The following is a 20,017-nucleotide window of genomic DNA, read 5'->3' as shown; positions in this document are numbered from 1 at the left end:
TGCATGGGGGGAGGACTCAAAGCAGGTGCATGGGGGAGGACTCAAAGCAGGTGCATGGGGAGGACTCAAAGCAGGTGCATGGGGGAGGACTCAAAGCAGTTGCATGGGGGAGGACCCAAAGCAGGTGCATGGGGGGAGGACCCAAAGCAGGTGCATGGGGGGGAGGACTCAAAGCAGGTGCATGGGAGGGAGGACTCAAAGCAGGTGCATGGGGGGAGGACTCAAAGCAGGTGCATGGGAGAGGACCCAAAGCAGGTGCATGGGGGGAGGACTCAAAGCAGGTGCATGGGGGGAGGACTCAAAACAGGTGCATGGGAGAGGACCCAAAGCAGGTGCATGGGGGGAGGACCCAAAGCAGGTGCATGGGGGGGAGGACTCAAAGCAGGTACATGGGGGGAGGACTCAAAGCAGGTGCATATGGGGGAGGACCAAAAGCAGATGCATATGGAGGGGAGGACTCAAAGCAGATGCATATGGAGGGGAGGACTCAAAGCAGGTGCATATGGAGGACAAGATCGATGAAGAAGAAAGGATGATGAGGAAGCCCTCACAAGCCTCAGCCACATACTAATATCAAAATCAAACAAGGAAACCAGGAGCCTGTACTTGAAAAGTGGAAGAGAGTCCTCCTTGGCTGCTTAGCCAGGTCAAGGCCAGCTTGGGCTAAATAAGACCCTGATCAAGGAAAACAAAAAAGGCCAGGTATGAACCAGCTATGGTAGCAAACACCTTTACTCTCAGGACCCTGGAGGCAACACAGGTGGATCTTTGAGTTTGAGGTCAGCCTGCATTACATATTGAGGCCCTGTCTCAAAAAAAAAACAAAAACAAACAAACAAACAAACAAACAAAAAAAAAAACTGGTGGTGGTGAATGCCTTTAATCCCAGCACTCAGGATCAAAGTCAGAGGCAGGTGGATCTCTGTGAGTTTGAGGCCAGCCTGGTCTACAGAGCGAGTTCCAGGACAACTAGAGCTGTTAAACAGAGAAACCCTGTTTTGAAAAACAAACAAAATATAATATAAAATAAAACGGGGGCCGTAAAGGGGAAGCACTGGGAGCCTGCAATAAGAATGGGCACGTGGCAGCACTGTGTGGTCTCTGGGTGCGGACTACTCACAGTCAGGAGCCTGCCTTTGCTTTCATGCTCCTCCCATACCACCCAGCAAGGCTGAGCACTGTGGTGATGAATCCTATTCCCAGGCTCAGATAACTGAAGTGAAAGAGGAAACAGAGGACATCCCAAGGGCCTCCATCAGTGTGGCCTCTCCACACGTGACCCCCGAGAGCCAGGCCAATGAGGACCATGTCAGACACCTTGAGAACAAAAATCAAACAGGAGGAGGTCAGGGGGTACAGGTAGGAGTCTTCCAGGGTGGGGCCAGAGGGAAGCAGAGGCTAATAAAATCAGCAAAAAACACTAAACAGGGTAATACCCAGAGCTGATGGGATGCAGAAACATTACCATAGCTGTTAAAAACAAAAACAAAAATAGGCATTGGTGGCGCATGCCCTTAGTCCCAGCACACAGGAGGCAGAGGCAGAGGCAGATGGATCCCTGTGAGTTCAAGGCCAGCCTGATCTACAGAGTGAGTCCCAGGACAGCCAGGACTACACAGAGAAGCCCTGTCTCAAAAAACAAACAAACAAACAAACAGAAAGCAGAACATTCTGGGTTGAGGATGTGGCTCAGTTGACAGAGCGCTGGTCCAGCGTATGCAAAGCCCGAGGGCCATCCCCAGGACCACGTGAGCTGAGTGTGATAGTGCACAACTGTCGTCGTCCCAATGCTCAGGACATAGAGGTTAGAGGGTCAGGGTTAAGGTCATCATTGGCTACATAGTGGGTTAGAGTCTGGCCTGGGCTACAAGAGACCTCCTGTCTCACAAAAAAGAAAAGAATGGAAGAAAGAAAGGGAGGACAAAGTGCAATTCATACCCTAGACCCTAAAGATTTACCTTTTAAAGAAGGATTTTAGCCATGCAGTGATGGCGTACACCTTTAATCTCAGGAGGCAGAGGCAGGCAGATCTCTGTTTTTTTTGTTTATGTTTTTGTTTGAGGCTCCCACTATTTATCTCTAGCTGACCTGGAATTTAATATGCAAATCAGGCTGGCCTTGAACTCACAGAGATCAACCTGCCTCTGCCTCCTAAGTACTGGAATTACAGGCGTGAGCCATCTTGGCTGACTTTCTTCTTCTTCTTCTTCTTCTTCTTCTTCTTCTTCTTCTTCTTCTTCTTCTTCTTCTTCTTCTTCCTTCTTCTTCCTCCTCCTCTTCCTCCTCCTCCTCCTCCTCCTCCTCCTTCTTCTTCTTCGAGACAGGGTTTCTCTGTATAGCTTTGGAGCCTATCCTGGCACTTGCTCTGGAGACCAGGATAGCCTCGAACTCACAGAGATCCGCCTGCCTCTGCCTCCCGAGTGCTGGGATTAAAGGCATGCACCACCAACGCCCCGCTGACTTTCTTCTTTTTTTACATTGATTTTATACATATGGATGATTTGCTTGTGTGTGTGCATGTGCACTCTGTGCGTGCTTGATGCTCGAGGAAGCCAGCAGAGGGCACTGGATCCCTGAAACTGGAGTTAGAGGCGATTGGGAGCTATTACTGTGTGGTGCTGGAAGCAAACTGAGGTCTCTGCAAGAGCAGCTGATGTTCTTATCTGATGAGCACCCCTTACAGCCCCAGCTTTTACTTTTTGAGGTAAAATTCTACTCCAGAAATAACATTTTTAGAATTTTGCTTAGTGAAATAGTTACAACCATTTTTCAGAGGCAACAGGGTATTTGTTACAGTGGAATTTTGTATATTGTTTCATTCTGTAGCCAAGGCTTGCTCATTATGTAGGCTAACCTTGTACTCCTCCTCCTCTTCTTTTTCTTCTTCCTTCTTCTTCTCCTCCTCCTCCTCGCATTTTTTTGTTTTTTGTTTTTTTTCCAAGACAGGGTTTCTCTGTGTAGCCCTGGATGTCCTGGAACTAGCTCTACAGACCAGGCTGGAATTGAACTCAGAGATCCACCTACCTCTGCCTCCCAAGTGTTTGGATTAAAGGCCTGGGCCACCAAACTCACCTGTAATTGTCTTTTTACAGAAAGAGGACAAGGGATAGCTCAGCAACTAAGAACATTTACTGCTCTTATAGAGGACTTGAGTTCAGTTCCCAGAACCCACACTAGACTGATATAGAAATGAATACTTTGCATTGGTATGGATTTTGGTTTATTGATACAAACTTAAGGTCAATCTCGTTATATGTTTATTTCTCCTCTTGTTTAGATAGTGTGTTTATACAATGTAGAATTAAATACAGATTATAGATAGTCAGCTATGATAGTCAAAACTTATAATCCTGTTAGGTTTTCTAGATATATAGAGATATATTTCAAATGGATATATATTCTTGAAACCTTTCAAAGGCCTACAGAATTATGGCATTTAAAATGCTTTTTTAGGGTTTTTCACAACAAAGAGACACAACTGCTCCTGGCAACACCAATTATGTCAGAGAGGAAGATGGGCATTGAAGAAACTCAATATGAAGTTGCTTTCAATATGGCAAGACTAGCCATTTGGGTAAGAAACTACTCTTGTCTGGACTGTTTGACTGTTTGCTGTCTAAACTGGACATGCAGCACCCACAGGAAAGTAACTGCTGAACTTGCCAAAACAAGAGGGGACAGTCCTGCAGGGTTCCTGCTTCATGGAAGAGTCTGCCAGATATTCTGCAGGATACAGGGAAAAATGACTGACAAACTGCCAACACAGGTGGGACAGTTTCAAATTTCCTGCTTCACTGAGAAGTCTGCCAGACACACTATAGCCTGTGGGCTCAAGATGGATGCTCCAACATTACAGAGGAACTTTGGGTGACTGTCCAGGCAGCGCGATGTCTCTGTCAATTCTAGAGTTTATATATTATCCTTCTGAGGACTTTGATGGTGTTGAAGACAAATAGTTACGCTTATGGTTTCATTAGTTATGATAAAAAATAAGTTACATATAAAATTTTATACCCACAAAGATAGGATAGATGATAAAACATTTTCTTTAAATTTTGCCAAACGTTAATGAACTAAATATTGTAACTATAGTTCTTGCTAGATGACTGTTTTGTTATATGTAATTTTACTATGTTAAAGTTAAAACCCTTCTTTTTATTTAGACAGAGAAGGGGAGATGATGGAGGATGTCCTTCTGTATATATGTTTCTCTTATTGGTTGATGAATAAAATACTGAGTGTCTAGTAGCCAGGCATGAAGTAAGTATAGGCAGGGCTACCAGATAAGGAGAATTCTGGGTAGAAAGGAAGGAAAGAGAAGCCAGGAGGGAGACTCCATATAGCTACTAGGAAAATAGGATGCTGGAAGTTCTCTGGTAAGACAAAACCATGTAGAAATACATAGATTAGCAGTTATGGGTTAATAACTAAGAGAAAGCTAGCCAGTAAGATGCCTGAGCCATTGGTCAACAGTTTATATTAATTTGTGTCAGTGTATTTAACTGGGGCTAATCGACTGTAGGTCCAGCCTGGAAAGAAACTCCAGCTACACTAGACAGTTCACAACTACCTGTAACTCCAGCTCCATCCAGGGGATCTGTCCCCTCTTCTGGCCTCTGCAGGTACACACACACACACACACACACACACACACACACACACACGCACGCACGCACGCACGCACGCACGCACGCACGCACGCACGCACGCGCACACACACACACACACACACACTGAAGGAAAGGAGGAGTGGAGAGATAGCTAAGTGGCTAAGAATGCTTGCTTCACAATCACAAGTTCCCCAGTTCAGATTCTAGCACACACTTAACAAAAGCCTGTAAAGTAAGCCTACTTCTGAGTGGGGTGGAGACAGGAGGATTGCTGGGGCTTGCTGGCTGAGACCCTAGCTCCAGACTCAGGGAAAGATCCTACCTGCTTAAAAGGGCGGAGGACAGGCCGGGCATTGGTGGTGCACACCTTTAATCCCAGCACTCGGGAGGCAGAGAAAGGCGGATCTCTGTGAGTTCGAAGCCAGCCTGGTCTCTAGAGAGTGCCAGGATAGGCTCCAAAGCTACACAGAGAAACCCTGTCTCGAAAAAAAAATAAATAAATAAGGGTGGAGGACACCCAACACTTTCTTCTGCCCCACCCCACGACATACAAATAAACTGAAATACAAATAAGAAGGATCAGGAAAGCACAGGAGAGGAGTGAAGAGGAAGGCAGGGGAAGGGAACAAAAACAAAACAAAATTGGGAAAGAAGAAACACACACACACACCACACACACAGACACACAGACACACAGACACATAGACACACAGACAGACAGACAGACAGACAGACACACAGACACATAGACACACACACACACACACACACACACACACACACACACACGGACATACACACACACACACACACACACACGGGGACACACATGGGGACACACACACACACACACACACACACACACACACACTGGGGAGCTGGCTCAGCGGGTCAGCCTGCGCTGTATAGGCATGAACCCCTGAGTTTAAATGTCCAGTACCCACATAAATCCAGGCACTGCTGCCTATGTGTGCAACCCCAGGAGGCAGGGACAGGAGGGTCTCAGGACTTGTGGGCCACTAGCCTCGCTCTGGCTCAGTGAGAGACTATACCTAAAGAGAATAAGGTGGAGAGGGACAGAGCAGGACACCCAGTGTCCTCCTCACCCCCACAAAGGGGAACACTCATACACACAAAAGCCAGCTAATGCAGAAAAATATTTTAAAAATTTTGTTTGTGCTATAAATTTTATTATGCTTATTAGTGTGTGTGTGTGCAAATGTGTGCACACATCTGTGAAGGTACAAGGACAACTTAGAGGAGTCAGTTCCCCTCTTTCACCATGTGGGTCCCAGGAATAGAACCCAGAGGATCAGGCTTGACGCCACGTGCATCTACCACTAAGGCATCTCACTAGTCCTGATTTGTTTGTTTTTGAGACAGAGTCTGATGTAGCCCAGGCTGGCTTTAATCTTGTGCTAATCCTTCAGTCAGCCTCTCAATGTCTGGGATTGCATATGGAAGCCACTACACACCAGCCAGAAAAGTCAGGAGTTCAAAGTCATCTTCAGCTACCTAGTGAGTTCCAGGCCAACCATAGGGCTGAATAGAAAGATTCTGAAAAAAAAAAAAAAAAAGAAGAAGAAGCATACTGAATGTTACCCTGATAGTAAGGAAAGGTGCCTCAGAAAACTTAAAAGACCAGGAAAACATGAGGGTGGGTACAGTTTGGTGAGCACAGGTGTAGCTCAGTGACCATGTGACCAGTGACCAGCTCAGGCTTAACATGCCTGAAGGCCCAGCTTCATGCTCAGTGCACCAACTAATAAACAAGAAAGAACACTCAGGGCTGAAGAGACAGGTACTTAGCAGTTCTGAGTACACACTGCTCTTGCAGAAGATCTGAGTTCAGTTCCTAGCACCTGCCTAGCAGCTCATATCGCCTTTAACTCCAGCTCCAGGGCATGGGAAACAAACAAACAAAAAATGCACTAACTTTTCTATCAAAGGGTTAAATAAAACAAACTCCATTGCAAAAAAAAAAAAAATTTGTAAAGAAGCCACTTGGCAGAAATTTGAATTCCTCTAGGGTCAGAGCTTTTGGAAATCAAAATATGTACTCAACTTTCACTTCTCCATAGAAACCTCACTGCTCCATATCAGCCTCTAAGAATGGGAGGCCTGACTCTGATTGCTCAGGGAGGCACAGGACCCGTTTGTGTTTGTAATCTTAAAAATCTGGTGGTAATCTAATCAAGGCCTTGCATATTTCTACAGGTGTAAAACTGTTGCCTTGCCAAAGAACATGAATCTTGTTGTCATTTTCTTTACTTGTTGTTTTGTTTTGTTTTTTGATTGGTTTTTCAAAACAGGGTTTCTCTTTGTAACTTTGGAGCCTGTCCTGGAACTCACTCTATAGACCAGGCTGACCTCAAACTCACAGAGATCCTCCTGTCTCTGCCTTCCAAGTACTGGGATTAAAGGCGTGCCCCACTACTGCCTGGCTGGGGTTTTTTTGTTTGTTTGTTGTTTTTGTTTATTTGAGACAGGGTTTCTCTGTATAACAGTCCTGGTTGTCCTGGAACTCTCTGTAGACCAGGCTGGTCTCAAACTCAGAGGTTCACCAGTCACTGTCTCTCGAGTGCTGGGATTAGAGGCAAATGTCATGCCTGGCTATGTAATTTTCTTCAAAGTCCAAACTAATTTCTTTTTTTCATTTTCTCTCCTTCCTTCCTTCCTTCCTTCCTTCCTCTTTCTTTTTCTTTCTTTCTTTCTTTCTTTCTTTCTTTCTTCATCCTCTTTTTTAAACAGGTCTCACTACATACCCTTCACTGCCCTGGAACTTCCTTACGTAGAGATGGGAAGAGGATGTTGGATCACCTTGTGAAGTGAGCCAAACAAGGCATGCTGGCTCATGCACACCTTCAATCCAAAAACTCTGGAGGCAGAGGTAGATGGGTCCTTGTGAGTTCAAAGCCAGCCTGGTCCACATAGTAAGACAGCCAGGGCTATATAGGGAGACCCAGTCTCAAAAACAAAGAAACTTTGTGCCTGGGAAAGTCACAGGCCCCAGGGAGGACATATACTACTGTCGTTTGTTGGCCAGGCATGGCATCAAACTGCCTTCTAAAAATTATGTTTCTGTCCATAGATTAATGCTCTTCCACTTTGGTCGGGGAAGCTACTGTCTATAGGAAGTGACCGGGTAATGCAGGAACTTATGATTAATCAAGGTGCTGAGAATACGTGACTGAGTGCTAAGCCCTAAAGGACATCTGTGTCACTTGTTCCTCAGAGAACCTCACAGGAGAAAGGGTGGGAAGACAGAAGAGCTGGAGGATATGGGGAGGGCCTTGAAGGGCAGTCTTCTGACATGACCTGGTTGTCACACCCATGAGCCCAGGTCAGCAGAAGTTACCTGCTGAAATGGGGCCGTTGACATTCCTCCTCGGATAACTGAGGGTTCAGAGGGCCCCACACTTGCTAGAAGAGCTATAGACAGGTAAAGGTTGCTACAGGAGAGAAGTCATAGTCCTCAGTGGTTTGGCTGCTGGGACATGGCCTTCCTGGAGTAAGTAACCAAGCATCGATGTGCACACGGGCAACACTGATTAATGCAGAGGCTTCACAACTATTTTTTTTTTTTTTTGGTTTTTCAAGACAGGGTTTCTTTTTGTAGCATTGGAGCCTGTCCTGGAACTCTCGCTGTAGGACAGGCTAGATTCGAACTCACAGAGATCCACCTGCCTTTACCTCCCAAGTGCTGGGACTAAAGGCATGCACCACCAGGCTCAAAAACTTATGTGAAAAAAAAATCCTTAAAAAGAGAGAAAGGAGGGTCTGGGGAGCAGCCTCAGAAGTTAAGAGCACTTTCTGCTCTTACAGAGGACCTGGGTCGAATTCCCTTCACCCACATGGAGGCCATCCGGAAATCTAGGTCCAGCTCCAGGGAATGTGACACTCCTCTCACCTCTCCAGGCATCGGACACAGGTACACATACTCACACATAGACACATAATGAAAAAAAAAGAATCTTCAAAAGACTGTGTGAAGGGACAAAAGGTGTGTGGGAGTGGCTAGAGAGCCAGCTCAGAGGTTAAGAGCAAGTGCAGCCCTTGCATTGGACTAGAGTCAGTTCCTGGATCTCACATCAGATAGTTTTTAGCCACCTGTAACTCCAGCTGCAGAGGATCGATGCCTCCGGCCTTAAACACACATACACATGATTAAAATGATAAAATAAATTTTTTTTTTTTTTTTTAGATTTATTTATTATGTACCATGTTCTGCCTGTGTGTATGTATGCCTGCAAGCCAGAAGAGGGCAGCAGATCTCGTTATGGTTGGTTGTGAGCCATCATGTGGTTGCTAGGAATTAAATTCAGGACCTCTGGAAGAGCAGTGAGTGCTCTTAACTCCTGAGCCATCTTTCCAGCCTGATAAAATAAATCTTAAAACAAAAGAACCATCTGTCCAACTTTACTGAGATAAAACACTGTGACCAAAAACAACTTGGAGAAGAAAAGATTACTGTCAGCTTACAGCTGACAGTCCATCCCTGAGGGAAGCCAAGGCTGGAACCTGGAGGCAGGTGCTGAAGCAGATGCCAAGGACTGCTGCTTGCTGGCTTGCTCTCTCTGTGACCTGCTCGGCCTACTTTCTCACAGTACCCAGGACCACCTGCTCAGGGTGGCACTGCCCACAGTACATTGGGCCCTCCCATATCAGTTATTGACCAAGAAAATACCTCCACAGACATCACCATAGGCCATTCTGAAGAAGGCCATAATTCCTCAACTGCAGGACCCTCTTCCCAGATGACTTCAGCTTGTGTCAAGGTGACAAAAATTAAAACAGAACAAAGAGACAAACAACACCACACTATCTTAGTTTTTCAAACTCAACCGTTTTTTCTAATGTGGGGTTGATTTGTCTGCTTTTGCTTTTGAGACAGCATCTCATGTAGCTCCTGAATGCAGTGTGCACCTCTATGTCTGGTTTATGTTGTGCTAGGGATAGAACACAGGGCCTCTTGCAAGCTGGGAAGGCTCTACCCACATCCCCAGCCTTTCAAACTCCTTTCCAAGGGATTTGATGGAAAACTACACCTTTTCCATCCCTGATCCAGGCTCCCCAGTTGTATCCGTTTGTGCTATATCTCCACACTGGGTTGCATGGTACCTCCTACACATTTATTTCCAACATGAATCACTCCTCATCAATCTGTCCTACATCTCTCCAGCCTCCCTCCGGGAGCACAGATCCGGAAGGCAATTTAGATCAACTTATTTCTGTCTTCCAGGGAGAGGGCCATGAAGGGAGGCTGCCAAGTCTCCAGGGCCTGGATTGTGACATACTTACAGCCGTGAAGCCATTGACTAAAGACAACAGTTTCTTCAAGAAAGAGTATGCCATGTGTATTTCAGTCGTGATGTGCAGACCTGGGTACCCTGGATGTTGAAGTCAGCATCTTCCCTGAACCTCTGGGTGCTGAGACCCAGAATGTCTTGCAAGGGACACTCAAGCTGACTTGCTCTGCTTTCTGACTGCCTGCTGACTTCCCTGGGATACTTGGCTCAGCCCTCAACCTTTATCACATCATAATAGGAAACTAGCTGGACTTGGTGGCACACACCTTTAATCCCAGCACAAACAAACACCCCACAAGGGTAGGATCCCAGCATCTACCCCAGTGGCTTGCGACCACCTGGAGCTCCAGTTCCGTGGAGTTTGATGCCGGCTTCTGGCCTCTGAATTCATACGGCAGACAGCTCACATGGATACACATGCAGAAAAATAAAAATATAAAAAAACCTTATAAAGGGGCCAGAGAGATGACTCAGTGGTTAAGAGCACTAGACACTCTTCCAGAGGAGCCAGGTTCAATTCTCAGCACCCATGTGGCAGGGGATCTAACACCTTCACACTAATCCACATAAAATCAGGTTTAAAATTAATTTTAAAAAAGCCTAACAAAACAGTAGGCAGCTGGGGAGGTTGACGGTAGTAGGAAAACTCTACTCAGCTCTTTCTCCAAACAAGCCACGCTGAACAGTGAAGGCAATAAGCCTCCTATATGCCACCAAGGGCAGCAGAACCACCAGGGCCCCCAGGCAAAGTACTCTGTACTTACCATTTGAACGACTGACATCCACTGCCCCTAAATCCTGGCCCAGTAGTTGCTCACTAAACCAGGGCAGAATGATTAAGAAAGGGGCTTTGAAGCCACACATTTTGTTTTGTTGTTTTTTAATTTAATAAATTTTAGCTTGTATGATATGTATGTACTTACCTTCATTTTGTGTGTGTGAGGTTTTGCCTATGCTGTGTATGTGTGCTGCCTACAGAGCCAGAGGCATTTGGTGCCCTGAGACTAGAGTCACATATGGTCATGAGCCACAATGTGGTGCTGGTCATCAAGGTTAGTGGCGAGTACATTTATCCACTGAGTGTCTTGTCAGCCAAAATACTGGATTTTTTTATGTATTTTTCTGAGGGTTGAACTCAGGTCCTCAAGGTTCTCCTCATTCTTTTGTATTTTTGAGCGTTTCATGTAGCCCAGGTTAACCTCGAAGTAGCTATGTAGCGAGAATCGTGTACTTTTTTTTGGTGTGTGTGACAGGGTCTCTCTATGTATTCCAGGTGGCCTGGAAGTCACTACAGAGACCAGGCTGGCTTTGTATTCACAGAGATGCATCCACCTGCCTGTGCACCCCCACAGGGGCTTCACCCTTTGAAGCAGTGCGCTGCCTCCCCCGCGTGGCTGGTGGAGGAATATGTTTCTTCCACAAAGAATTCTGAGCCACTGTCAGCTGCTGAATTCGTAGGATTTTGAGCTTAAAGGATGATTTCCTTAAACTGCAAAATTACACCGGCCTGATGGAGCCGAGGCGAGGGTGAATTCTGGATCTATCCCCTGGTGGTCGCTAGAGGGCGCTACGGCCACAGAAAACAATTGACGCGTCTCCGCGCCCACGTCCTTAGGGTACACAAGCGTGCTTCCCGTCTGGGTGAGGCCCTCCAAACTGTCACCTCGTGCCAGGTGCGCCGGGCAACAGTCAATGCGCCGTGTTGCCCTGGCACACGCTGGCTGAGGGCTCCGTGTCCCCACTGATTCAGTGAGTCCTCTCCTCTTCTCTTCCCTCCCCACTTCTCCTCTTCTCTCCTCTTTAAGATAGATCTCTTGTAACCCAGGCTGTCCTCAAACTCCATGTAGCCGAGGATGACTTTGAAATTCTGGCTTATTAACTCTGTGTGGAAGCAAGGCTGTGGGAGTCTTCCACAAACCCGGCTCCAGCTGGCCATGTAGCCAAGGATGGCCTTGGACTCTTTGCTGTTTTTGTTTCCTTTTCTTCCTCTCTCTCTCTCTCTCCTCTCTCTCTCTCTCTCTCTCTCTCTCTCTCTCTCTCTCTCTCTCTCTCTCTCTTTTGCTCGCTCGCTCTCGCTCTCTTTATAATAATTATTATATTTTATTATTAATATTATAAATTATTATTATTATTATTATTATTATTATTATTATTATTGAGACAGGGTTTCTCTATGTAGCCCTGGCTGTCCTGAAACTCACTATGTAGACCAGGCTGACCTCAAGATCTGCCTGCTTCTGCCTCCCAAGTGCTGAGATTAAGGGCGTGTGCCACCACCGCACCAAGTTTTCTTTTACTTTTTGAGATTATGATTAGATTTCTCCCTTCCCTTTCCTCCCTCCAAATCTTCACATATAACCCTCCCCTCTCTCTTTCAAATCCATGGCCTCTCTTTTCATTAGTCATTGTTGCATACATATATGCATACCTACGTACATATACACTCTTCATGCTACCTGCCCAGGCTGTATGTTACTTGTATGTATGTTTTCAGGACCATCCGCTTGGTACTGCATAACCAAAGGGCATTCTCTTCCCTGGGGGAGGCTGTTTCTCCCCCCTCAGAATTCTTTAGTTGCCTGACTTCTTTGTGTAGGGTTGAGGACTCCTGGGCCTTTCCCTGTCCACTTTGAGACATCTATTGTTTAGTTCACATTTAGGTAGTCATATTGGTGATACATTATGGGCGCAGCTTCTGATATTTCTAGAAGACAAATCTCATAGTAAACCCCCTGGACCTCTGGCTCTGCCAGTCTCTAAAAAGTTCACTAAGCCTTAGACTCAAGGATGCTTTATAACTGTATCCATTGGGCCTGGGCTCCTCCACTCTGCACTGTGGTTGTTTGTTTTGTAGTGGTCTCCATCTGTTCCAAAGAGAAGTTTCCTTGATGAGGGGTGAGCACTAAGATTTGGTGGTAGGTGCCTCAGATGGCTTTGGGGGGGGTTGTTGTTGGTTTTTTTGGTTTTTTTGTTTGTTTGTTTTGTATTTCAAGACAGGGTTTGACTGTGTATCCCTGGCTATTCTAGAACAAACTCTGTAGACCAGGCTGGCCTCAAACTTACATAGAGCCACCTGTCTCTGCTTCCCTAGTGCAGATCAAAGGGGTGCCCCACCACCACCCAGGGCCTTTTTATTGTACAATTTATCTTATTTTAAATGTACAAGTGTTTTGTCTGTATGTATGTCTGTGTACTATATGTGTGCCTGGTGCCCTGGAGATCAGAAAAGAGAATTAGATCTCGTAGAATTCGAGATGTGAACTATTATGAGCCACCATGTAGGTGCTGGGAACCAAACCCAGGGCCTCTGTAAGAGAAACAAGTGCTCTTAACCACTGCTCCAAACTTCACCTTAAACTCTGTTTTGTTTTTTGTCTTTCGAGACAGGGTTTCTCTGTGTAGACCAGGCTGGCCTTGAACTCACAGAGATCCGCCTGCCTCTGCCTCCTGAGTGTTGGGATTAAAGGTGTGAGCCACCACTGCCGGGCACCTTTTCTCTTTTTTAAACATCTGATTTGTCATAGTGACAAAAAACTGACTAACACAGTTACCAGCCATTAGTCTAAGAACTTTATATGTCAATCCATGCTTAAATGCTTTTACTAGTAACGATTAACTATGCTTGACAATGGGATTCAGTATAAAGTCATAAATGTGCTGGTGGATTTGCTGTCACAGTGGACTAGGTGCTACCCTTATTCCTTCTTCACAGATGAGGTGACTGAGGTGTGAAGGTGAAGACATCTGCCTAACACTAAACAGAGCTTTGAAAAAATCTATCCATCTCTATTTCTCTATCCACCATGCATCTCAGGAAAGTGGGCTACCCACCGAGCCACATCTCCAGCTGTTTGTTTATCTGAGAAAATGCTTGCCCTGATTCCAAGTTGGTCTTGAACTTTTGACCCTCAGACCTCTAAATGCTTAGGTAACAGTGTTGAGCCTCTGTGCTAGGTCTTTGGTTTCCCTGCAGCCCTCTTAGCTGGGTGCACCTGCTGAGCCTGGCAGGGAGGATCATGGGAATCCAGATCACATCCTGGACCAAGCAAGTAAGAGCTCATTTGGGGAAACAAGCCAGTTCCGGCCTGAAACTTAGCCAAATCCTCTGGGGGTCAAAGAAAACAATCGGCCCAGCAGAGGAATTTTCCTTGCTGGTGTCATCTGCACTGTGCTGTAGTTCTCCTCTGATGGGAAGTGGAAAGGTCAGTGGAAGAATTTCTCAGGGCGGTGAGCAGCAAGCCAGGTGCTGATGTGGCCCGGAATTCTCCCTCCTTCCCTGGAGGCAGCCTCTGGGGAAGTTGCTAGTATAAAAAGGGGATCCCTGGCTGGATGGAAATGCAAGCTTGTTGTCCTGCATGCCTGTCAGTCACCCTGCATGCCTGTCAGTGATCCTGCTTGCCTCTCAGTCATCCTGATTGCCTGTCAATCATCCTGCATGTCTCTCAGTCATCCTGCATTCCTGTCAGTCATCCTGCATGCCTGTCAGTCATCCTGCATGCCTCTCAGTCATCCTGCATGCCTGTCAGTCACCCTGCATGCCTGTCAGTCATCCTGCATGCCTCTCAGTCATCCTGCTTGCCTGTCAGTCATCCTGCATGCCTGTCAGTCATCCTGCATGCCTGTCAGTCATCCTGCATTCCTGTCACTCATCCTGCATGCCTGTCAGCCATCCTGCCTGCCTGTCAGTCATCCTACTTGCCTGTAAGTCATCCTGCATGCCTGAGTTTAATTCCCAGCACCCAATTAAAACAAAATAGCCAGGTGAAGCCTGTCGTGTTGTAATGTAAGAACAAGGAATCAAAGAAGGAGGATCCCTGGGCCTCACAGACCACACACACACACACACACACACACACACACTCAACACTCTCTCACACACTCACTCTCACACATGCACACACACTCTCACACATACGCACATTCTCTCTCTCTCTCACACACACACAGAGGAACATACATGCAACATAAACACATAATTAAAGTAAATAATATCCTATATAAATAGTGGAGGCCAGGTGTGGTGGCACTCCTGTGATGCCTGCACTAGGGAGCTTAGAGGCAGGAGGATGACCAGTTAGGGAGCTTAGAGGCAGGAGGATGGCCAGTTCCCAGCCAGGCTGGCTACATAGCAAGATCCTTCTAAACAGAACCAAGGGCTGAGCAGCTGGAGCAATGGTGCATGGGCTGAGTGTGTACCACACACGCATGAAAACCTGAGTTTGGAGCCTCAGAGCCTATGTCAAAAGCAGGTGCAGTGGCACACGCCTATAATCTCAGGGATGGGGATGGGTGGGGAGACAGAGCTGGCTGTCTGGAGCTGGCTAGCAGCTGGTCCAGGTGATCTGGGGAGCTCCAGGTTCAGTGAGAGGATATACCAAGTAAGAAGGCAGGTCTGGGGCGTGGCTTGGTGGCAGAGTGCTGACTAGCATACCAGAACCTCAGGTCTATCTCCATCTCCAGCACTGTATAACCTAGCACTCAGGAGGTGGAGGCAGGGGGATCAGGAGTGGGTCATCCTCGGAGGAGGAGGAGTGACTGTGAGGCCAGCCGAGGCTAGAAACCCTGTCTCAAACATAAATAAACCTCTAAACAATTGAAAGACTTGAGGTGGGGAGGGGTTAAGGAAAATAGTCTCTGGCTCCCACATGTAAGCACACATGCACGCACATTCACACACACAAATCAAACAAGGAGACATATCCACCAAGGGCTGTGTGGCTCAGTGGTACATGGCTTCTCTAGGATGTACACAGCCCTGAGCTTCTTGTTCAGCATGGAGAAAACAATCCAACTGGGGCTGGTGAGATGGTTCAGTGGGTAAAGATGTTTGCTGCCAAGCCTGACAATCTAAGTTGTGATTCCCAGGACCCACACACACACACACACACACACACACACACACAGAGAGAGAGAGAGAGAGAGAGAGAGAGAGAGAGAGACAGAGACAGAGACAGAGACAGAGACACAGAGAGAGAGAGACAGAGAGACAGAGAGAGACAGAGAGACAGAGAGAGACAGAGAGAGAACTGACTCCCAAAGGCTGTGCTCTGACCACCACCTGGGGCTGGGGCACAGGCACTCTCTCGAGAACATACAATATAAAGAAATAAATAAGCTGGATGGTGGTGGTGCACATCTTTAATCAGGAAGCAGAGGCAGACAGATCTCTGTGAGTTTGAGACCAGCCTGGTCTACAGAGTGAGTTCCAGGACAGCCAGAGTGGCTACAGAGAAACCCAGTCTGGAAAAACCACCCCCCCAAAATAGAAATTTTAATTTAAATTTGAAAATACATTGTTTTTTTCTTTCTTTTTGGTAAAAAAGAAACTATTTTAATTTATTTTTAATTTATTTTTAATTTAAAGATACATTTTTTAATTTAAAGATACATTCTGTTTTTTCTTTCTTTCTTTTGAGACAGGATTTCTCTGTATAGTCCTGACTGTCCTGGATCTCACTCTATAGACCAGGCTGGCCTCACACTCAGAGATTGGCCTGCCTCTGCCTCCCAAGTGCAGGATTAAAGGTGTGTGCCACCGTGCCAGCCTAAAAAGTACATTTAAGTAATGAAACGGCAGAGTAATATTATAGGGCTCATGTAGTTGTTTTTTTTTTTATTACTCTTTGGCTCTTTTGTTCTTTGCTCTTTTGGTGGACCCACCACCCAGCTCCCAAATAAATCACACACAGAAGCTTATTATTTCTTATGAATGCCCGGCCTTAGCTTAGCTTGTTTCTTGCCAACTTTTCTTATCTTAAATTATCCCATCTATCTTTCGCCCTTGGACTTTTATCTTTCTCTATTTCTATAATCTGAATTTCACTCTTACTCTGTGGCTTGCTGTGTAGCTGGGTGGCTGGCCCCTTATGTCCTCCTCTCCGTGTTCTACCTGGCTCCTTCCTCTCTTCCCAGATTTTTCCTATTTATTCTCTCTGCCTGCCAGCCTCCTCTCTCCTTTCTCCTGCCTTGTTATTGGCTGTTCAGCTCTTTGTTAGACCACCAGGTGTTTTAGACCGGCAAAGAATCTCAGCTTCACAGTTAAACAAATGCAACATAACAGAATGCAATACATCATTGCATCATGAAACACATGTCCCACATGGTAAACAAATGTAGCACACCTTAAAATAATATTCCACAACAGCCTCACACATCCTTTCTGAGATTAAAGAAACATGGGTGGCTTACAGCTCAGTGGGACCACGTGGAAACAGTTTTATATTGAGTATTGTAGGAAATACGGATGAAAAACACCTGAGTGTTTCATTCAGGCACAATGTCATTTCAATTTTTAATTTTAACATTATTTCTTTATTGTAGAGGTCAGTTCTCTCCTTCCACCATGTGGCCCCAGGGATCGAACTCAGGTGGTCAGGTCTAGTGACTCTTTTGTTTTGTTTTTGAAACACGTCTAGCCCAGGCTGGTCTATAACTCCAGGGTAGCTTGGAACTCACTATGGAGCCCAGGCTGGCTTTGAGTGCTTGATCCTCTTGCCTCAGCCTTCCAGGATTGACTAGGGCTGACATTTCTAAGGTCAGCTACTTAGCTTTGCCGTAGAAGGTGAGAGGCTTTGCACGTCCCTCCTCAGCTCCCCCTCCCTCCCCTGCTTCCCCTCTCCCCTCAGCTCCCCCTCTCTCCTCAGCATCCCCTCCCTTCTCGGCTTCCCCTCCTGTAGTGTGGACTCCTGATGGCACCTTCCCCAGAGCTGACTTGAGTTTCTGTGGATTCTAAGGCCATCTTCGAAGCTCTTGGCACCTAGCAACCACTCAGCAAACAGTAATGACCATTACATTTATGTCATTGAGAGTTGTCCCTGACAAGCTGTCTCCCCACAGTTGCCAGAAGCACTTTTGCCCCAAGCACCCAATAACTGGTCAGAAAAACTCCCCACTCAACCAGAACTCTCACCAAGTCTCGTAACAATTTTTATTTGAATTTTAATGCATGTTACTTATTTATTTGTGGAAGGCACACCTGCCATGGCGTGTGTGCAGTGAGCACAGACTCGTAGGTCAGAGGACTTCCAAGTGTCGGTTCTTTCCTCCCACCATCTGAAACCTGGGGAATAAGCTCAGGTCATCAAGCTTGGCAACAGACAAGTGCCTTGCCCGGGGAACCATCACTCTGGCTCCGAATGTGGCCTTTTGCATCTAGCCTCCTGGAGCAGCAATAATGTCTTTAAGATCAACTAGTTGTCACCCATAGCAATAAGTTTTTGTCTTCCTGAAGAATATTCCATGGTACGGACAAACCCTGGCTCAAGGTTCACTCCTGAACACACAATTGGCCACTTCAAGTCATTGGCCATAATGAATAAAGCTGCTATTTCTACTGTGGCTGCATTCATGGACAGTGGGTTTTCTGGTGGGGTGCAGGGCAGTAGCGAGCTGAAGGACAATTTTATTAGAGTTCAAGAGAAAAGCACTTGGATAGACAAGCTGAAATCCCAGCAGCCCCTGGGAAAAGGTGTAGCATGAATTCTAATGGGTCTTAATAATAAAAACTCACAGTCAGCTATCAGGGGGTGAAAGCTGAAGGGTCAGAGAAGCACAGGTGCGAGCTACTAGAGTTCTTACCTCTACCAATAAATCTCTCACATGAAATCTATTCTGTGATGCAATTTCTGCAGCATCCCTTTGCCTCGACTGCCAAGGTGCTCTCCCAAAGAAACTCTAACACATGTGGAACTGGAGAAGGATCTGAGAGCTACATCCTGATCCACTGGCTGAGACAGTGAGAGAAAGAGGGAGGGGGAAGGGAAGGGGAAGGGAGAGAGTGAGAGATTGGGTCTGGCTTGGACTTTTTGAACCTCTAAGTCCACCTCCGTTGACACGCTTCCTACAAGACCACACCTCCTCATCCTTCTCATACAGTGCCTCCCTAATGACTAAGCATTCAAATATATGAGCCTATATTCTAATTGGAATATATGAGTCCATTCTAATTGGAACAGCCACAGCCAGTAAGCAGGGCTCCTCCATGGCCTCTGCTTCAGTTCCTGCCTCTTGGTTCCTGCCTTGAGTTCCTGCCCTGACTTTCTCAGTGATGGACTGTGACCTGGAGATTGTAATATGAAATAAGCACTTTTCCCCCCAAATTCCTTCTGAAGGTCAGCTGGGGGAGCACCTGGTTCCTAACATACCTCCCTTTTGTTTACTATAAAAGCTGAGGAAATAGGAAGGAGCAGCGGTGAAGCAGGAATGGAGGTGCCGCACTCTTTAGACTGCTTCCATTGTCTAGACATCTTTGGGGACCCTAGAAAGCAGGGAAGAGCATGCTGTTTCACTCCCTGTCCAGGCTCTGTGGGACCATCAGGGGCTAGGGACTTGCAGGCAGCAGTTGGAGCAGTTTGTGAGGCTGGGCCCCCCGGGAGTTAGCTGCTTTGAAGCTGCCCCTGACGCAGATTTTGAGGGAAATGGAGCTGTGAGGTTGCTGGAACAGATATATATTAGTGACAGAGGGTAAAGTTAAGGCGCTTAGGGGGGATTTTTTTCTTAGGTGTATATTTGAAACTTTTAGGCATATGGTCTGGTAGTTGGGGAAGGGGAGTCCCGAGATCCACCCTCAGGAATAGGCAGAATTGGCAGAGGAACAGGTTGTTGATTGCCAGATGATACTTATCTGGGCTCAGTTTGACCTGTGAGAGGTGGATCCAAGTGGATATCCTGAAGCTTACAAGGAATTTTTTTCCCCCATTTTTTTGAGACAGGGTTGTTTTTTGTTTTGCTTTGTTTTTCAAGACAGGGTTTCTCTGTATTGCTTTGAGGTTGTCCTGGAACTTGCTCTGGAGAACAGGGTGGCCTTGAACTCACAGAGATTCACCTGCCTCTGCACCACCAACGCCCGGCTGTAGGGAAAAAGGTCTAGCCAAAGCAACACACCTTGGCCCTGCAACCAGAACCAAAGAAATGCACCCTGATCCTGAAACCAGTGCCAAAGAAACACACTTTGTCCCTGGAATCAGAGCCAGTGAAAGAAATATACCCTGGCCCTAAAACTAGAGCCAAGGGCTAAAAAGGACCAGTGAAAGAAACACCCTTTGGCCCTGAAACCAGAGCCAAATCTGACCCTAAACCTGTGCAGAAAACTAACCAATC

At 46.4% G+C, this 20,017-nt stretch overlaps 1 protein-coding gene across 1 annotated transcript in view; it reads right to left on the bottom strand.

The window, feature by feature from the left end:
- Tspan16 (tetraspanin 16) overlaps positions 1 to 20,017 on the bottom strand; it is a 47,159-nt gene that overhangs the window by 14,767 nt on the left and 12,375 nt on the right. Inside the window, 3 exon segments of the mRNA XM_027411632.2 lie at positions 1,135 to 1,232; positions 1,235 to 1,277; positions 1,279 to 1,317. Coding sequence (XP_027267433.1) covers positions 1,135 to 1,232; positions 1,235 to 1,277; positions 1,279 to 1,317 — 180 coding nt within the window.

The sequence above is a fragment of the Cricetulus griseus genome, chromosome 4, assembly GCF_003668045.3.
Source record: "Cricetulus griseus strain 17A/GY chromosome 4, alternate assembly CriGri-PICRH-1.0, whole genome shotgun sequence".
In the NCBI taxonomy this organism is placed as follows: Eukaryota; Metazoa; Chordata; class Mammalia; order Rodentia; family Cricetidae; genus Cricetulus; species Cricetulus griseus.
Note: the sequence above shows the minus strand (reverse complement) of the source record. Positions and strands in the feature narration are given on the sequence as shown.